The sequence below is a fragment of the Melitaea cinxia genome, chromosome 19 (genome assembly GCF_905220565.1).
Source record: "Melitaea cinxia chromosome 19, ilMelCinx1.1, whole genome shotgun sequence".
Lineage (NCBI taxonomy): Eukaryota > Metazoa > Arthropoda > Insecta > Lepidoptera > Nymphalidae > Melitaea > Melitaea cinxia.
The window spans coordinates 7,469,736-7,474,951 of NC_059412.1; the positions used below are offsets into that span (position 1 = coordinate 7,469,736).

General features: G+C 34.8%; 1 protein-coding gene across 1 annotated transcript; it reads right to left on the reverse strand.

The window, feature by feature from the left end:
• Positions 1 to 3,163: 3,163 nt before the first annotated feature.
• Positions 3,164 to 3,967, reverse strand: LOC123662708 (protein ALP1-like). Its single transcript, XM_045597512.1, has one exon. The coding sequence runs from the start codon at positions 3,965 to 3,967 to the stop codon at positions 3,164 to 3,166; it is 804 nt and encodes a 267-aa protein (XP_045453468.1).
• Positions 3,968 to 5,216: the final 1,249 nt, after the last annotated feature.

Here is a 5,216-nt window from a genome sequence, read left to right on the forward strand (position 1 = left end):
GCCTGAATAATGCTTGGCTTGTTTATCGAGACCGGCGTGGGCCTGGAAGTAATATTTCCTTAAAGGTATTTAGACATCAGGTATATGAAAACCTACTTTTGGCCAATCGAGGTGCCAAAAGAATCAAAAGAGAACACTCAAAAATAAACAAACCTTACACAGCAAGACCTGCAAGCTCTGTAAAATATGATGTTGTAGGTTATTTTCCGTCAATTATGGATGAAGGACGTTACAGATATTGCCAGAAAAAAAAAACAGTTGTTTTTTGTATAAAATACAATATCACACTTTGTTTTGTAACTGGCAAAAATGCCAGAAACTGTTTCCTTAATTTTCATACTAAATAAATGTGCAAATCTAAACTAAATTATTTTCTTATTATATCTATCCACAAAATACTTCAACTTTTTATTTACCGCATATTTAGTACTGGCCGCTACACCGGACATGTATTTTTAAAACTACTATATAACATAATTGTCAAGCCGCAATTATACTTAGCCCGCGCCGCGTGTCGCAACGCGTGGGTAAGCTATCGGTTACATACATTTAGTACTGGAGTGATTACATTAGTCCCGTCCCGCGTGTCGCAGAGCCTGCTGACGCCACGCAGACCGAGCGATTTCGATCGGCGTGGGGTCGGTGGTGGGGGTTCTGACGCGTCAGCCCAGTCGGGTCTAGTGTAATAACGCGTGGGCACGCGCAGACAGCCGAGTGGCGACGTAGAACAGTGGACGTGTGTTTAAAAATGTCAGACGAATTAATTGAAGTCGTTAGAAACTATGAAATAATTTACAATCAAAAACACAAAGATTATAAAGACCAACTAAAAAGAAATTCGGTGTGGGAGGAAATATCTTTAAAAATAAAACTACCTTCTGAAGGCCTAGCCAAGTTACAGACGTTTCGTATCGAACGTCTTTCTACAATCGTTGACGGCTCGGCGTAAGTCATTTTAAATTGGTAGCCAAGTTGACACGACTGAGTCAAACGCTCATTATACAACGTCTTTAGAAAAAACTAATACTTTAGTCTATGATGAGCGTTTTTACGAGCGTCAAACTAACGTCAAAGTCACAACGTCGTAATACATAAAATTATAAATTGTTATTAGAACTATTGAAAGCCATTAATCCTGAAGAAGAAATTGTTATTAACTTATTAAGTGTTTTATGCGTAACCGAAATAAGGTAAAGTTCTTATATTTGGTTTATTATTATTATATCACAGTGTTAATTTTAAACATTACTGTGTCTAGAAAAACTCGAAATGTTATGATAACATGATTCTGAATAGGAATGAAAAAAATCTTGGAAGAATATTAGGTGTTAAATCTTTGCAATTTTAATTTTAAGAATTGGTTAGGACTTGTTCTTATCGTTTCGTTAGCTGTCATGTTCATTAATTTTATTCATTTTCTCTTTTCTCTTAAATTGTAATTTACATTTTCAGAAATATTGTGCTGCCATGTATATAATATTATATGTGGACAACGGCGCTGATAAACTTTTATTATGCAATTGTTTGTTGTCCTAAATAAAATAAAATAAAATCTTAAAAATTAAGTGGTTTATATGATGGAATATAGATCTTGAGCAAGCCCAGTACAGTTCGCAGCTTTACTGGAATTCATGGAAAGGGAACAAAATTCCACGAAGAGAAAAGGAAAGGTTGTGATTAGAATTGCGAAGGATAGCAATGGAAGAAAGCCAAAATGTAATTTTAAGTCGTTTAGTTGATACTAGACAATTTGATGCAAATTTTACCATTTTTTACAAGTTGAGACCATCATCGCTACCTCCGACAAACACTATTCCTTAAAATGTCTAATGTAGTGATAGTGGTCTCAGCTGAGGGCTATATACAATTTCAAATTCCCTGCAATATCAGAGGAACAATTAATTTTTGTTTGTATATAACAAAACCTATTTTAATTTATACTTAAAATGTAATAATGAAACTAATATTTATGTACAATAACTGTAGCTAATGGATTTTTATGTAAAGTAACAAATAATACCTAAAATGTAGGTTTTGAGTGAATTGTAAATAAAAAGTATTAATGACTGAAAAATCCTTTCTTTTCAACTGTGCATGCCACGAATATCATCAGTGTTTTAATAAAACAATAATAAACTTATTTGTAATAATAATAATGTTTTATTAATTATTTTATATTTAAGTAGGTACATTACATTGAACATAAAACTAACTACTCATATGTAGGTAAATGATAAATTAAATATGAAGGACCTAGATAAAGTTACGTACGACGTACGAAGTTAAGTACGACGCGTTGGCGCAATGGTAAATGCACTGGCTGTTGCGCTAGCGGTCGCGGGTTCGATTCCCGCTCCCGACAGACATTTATATCGACCATATAGATGTTAGTCGTGGTCTGGGTGTTGTGTTTGTGTATTGTGTGTGTTTCCGGACCCCCAACACGGGAGAAAGTCCTACTGGGGGATCCGTTGAGTGTAAAGCGTTTATTAATTTTTATAAAAAAAGAATAAAAGTTTGTAACTAGACAATGTAAATAAAATCTTACTAATTAAAATTACTATAATCTATTCAATAATAACTCAGCATGGCTCTTCCAAAATCATCATGGCTAAATGCTGCATATAGTTCAAAATTATCGTAAATAAATAATTCTCGGTCCTAACACAACTCTTTCATATTATCATAAAGGACGCCATTTTTTAACGTTTACTACTGGGTTTCGGCAATCTTTTAACTATCGTTCAAAAATTTCGATATCGTTTCGCTGACGCTTGTCAAAACTGTAACATGGCTACCATTTGTATGGGATGTAGTGATCGTCGTTGTAGAAACGATTCCGTTCGACGTTGTAACATTTTGAACGAGTAAACTTGTCTACGAATTTTCTATTATTTGTTATGATCACGTGACTTTACGTTGAGATGGTGTCATTCCTATACATTTGGTTAGTTTTCTAATAGCGTTATCGATTGTAGATTGTCAACTTGGCTAAGCCCGCAGGTATGTAACTGTATTGTTTTTATTTTTTTTAAGTAGGTACCGACGATATTATTATGATAATTGTTGCTACTTCAGAATTTTTTTCGAAAATAAAGTACATAGGTGTTTAGAGTCTCTTGGGATTATGATGATGATTATGATATGATGAATGAGACACACTCTAGTCTATTCTGCCTTGTCTGATCATATCCATTTGCCACGGTACTTGTCCTTCTGGAGAAACAAAGTACTCTTTAAATTTTTCTCTAACAGCAATAGCGTCTTGACGGTAATTTCTTCCGACAATTTCAATATTAGCGAGACCGTCTTGAGAACTTTGACTTTCATTAGAATTTAGATAATTTTCTTCAATTTCTTGCGATTTTTCGGTACGCAAATAGTTATGAAGGGCACATGCAGCTTGTACGATTATGTCTGCCATATCCGGTTGTACTTGCATAGGTCCTTGAAAAATGCGAAACCTTGCTCTTAAAATTCCGAAAGCATTTTCTACAGTTCTTCGAGCACGTGATAAACGGTAATTAAATACTTTATTAGAATCATTGTTTACAAGCTTTGCTTTACTGTAGGGCTTTAAAAGGTACGTTTTTAAAGGAAATGCTGCATCAGCCACAATAGTATACGGCATAGGTTCAGAATTTTGATATATTGGAGTATTCTGTGGAACATTCAGTTGGTTCCGTTCGAACATTTTCCCCATCACGGAATTTTCGTATACACCACCATCACTGTTACGGCCATACGCCCCTACATCTATCATAACAAATTTATATTGAGCATCAACTAAAGCAAGCAATACGATTGAATGATCTTTTTTATAGTTGTAATAGGTTGATCCAGCATTTATTGGGCATATTATGTTTACATGCTTGCCATCCAATGCGCCAAGACAATTAGGAAAATGCCAATATGTTTGGAAATCTTTTGCAATCTCTTTCCATCTCTCTTCTGAAGGTTGTGGCATTACAATGGGTGCTAGATTTTTCCAAATAGCTTCGCATACTTCCTTGACTATATTTCTCACTGTGGTAAAACCCATACGATAACTGAATGCCACTGAACGAAAGGAGTTACCAGTGGCCAAAAACCTGTGAACAAAAAAAATATATAATTAAACAACAGATATAGTAAAAAGAAAAAATATAAAGTCAAGTACCTAATATTAAAGTTGACATAATAATACATGTTAACAAATTGTCTACCAATATTTTAAGGGATGATAGTGTTGAGAAATATGAACAACTTTTCAAAGGATCATAGATCGCTAAAATGATTTTGTACTAAGGCACTATGAACAACTAAATTTTAATTCCATATTTCGAACTATGTTCCATGGGAAATAGTTGTTTAATATAATAACACTATCAGCTCTTAAAGTAACGATTTTTGTTTCAGTTGGAGAATGCAAAGATAATTGGGCTAAATTACGCAACGCATACTGTAGTGCACTAAAACGACGAAAAACTAAATCTGGGCAAGCGGCAACGCAAGGGACTCCATGGAAATACGAAGATCAAATGGGTTTTTTACGTCCATACATGGAAATGAGAAACACTAAGACTAATTTGATACCGCCATCATCTCCGTCGACATCTGCAGAGACCATCACATCGGAATTACCTGCAGAAAGTCCTGAAGTTCCTGAAAGTCCGTCTGATTTCAGAAGTGATTCACAACAAAGCAACTTAAGTTCATATTCTCAAAGGAGCCCATCTTTGAAGAGAAAACCTGATTTAGCCGACATTTACGATATGATGAAGACACAGCATAGTCTGAGGCAACAAAAACAACAGTCAAAACTGGACTTGGATGAAACAGACATGTTTTTCTTAAGTATGAGCAAAGCAGTCAAAGCACTACCGAAATTAGACCAAACAAAAATTAAATTAGATTTACATATGGCTATTTCTCAGGCTGAAATTCGTAACATTGAAATGGAACGTGTAGTAAAGACACCGCTTAGAATAGTTTCTCAAACGGTAGTTCCGCCAAGTAACCAGCCTCTCCCAGAGCCATCCAGAGTCTACTACTATCATAATTCACCTACAGAAATAAAGGAGTTTTCACCTGAATCTCAGTCCATACTCGATCCTGAGGCTCAAAATTCAAATTCTACCGGAGAAGAAAACTTGTCCACTTATTACAGCGGTGTAACTTTTGATTGAGCACCGTACTTGAATGATTAATATAATAGTTTCGTACTTGTTAAAATT

Bases quoted from the DNA above. Each gene is read 5' to 3' on its own strand.
- LOC123662708 (XM_045597512.1), bottom strand. From the start codon at position 3,967: ATGCCACAACCTTCAGAAGAGAGATGGAAAGAGATTGCAAAAGATTTC.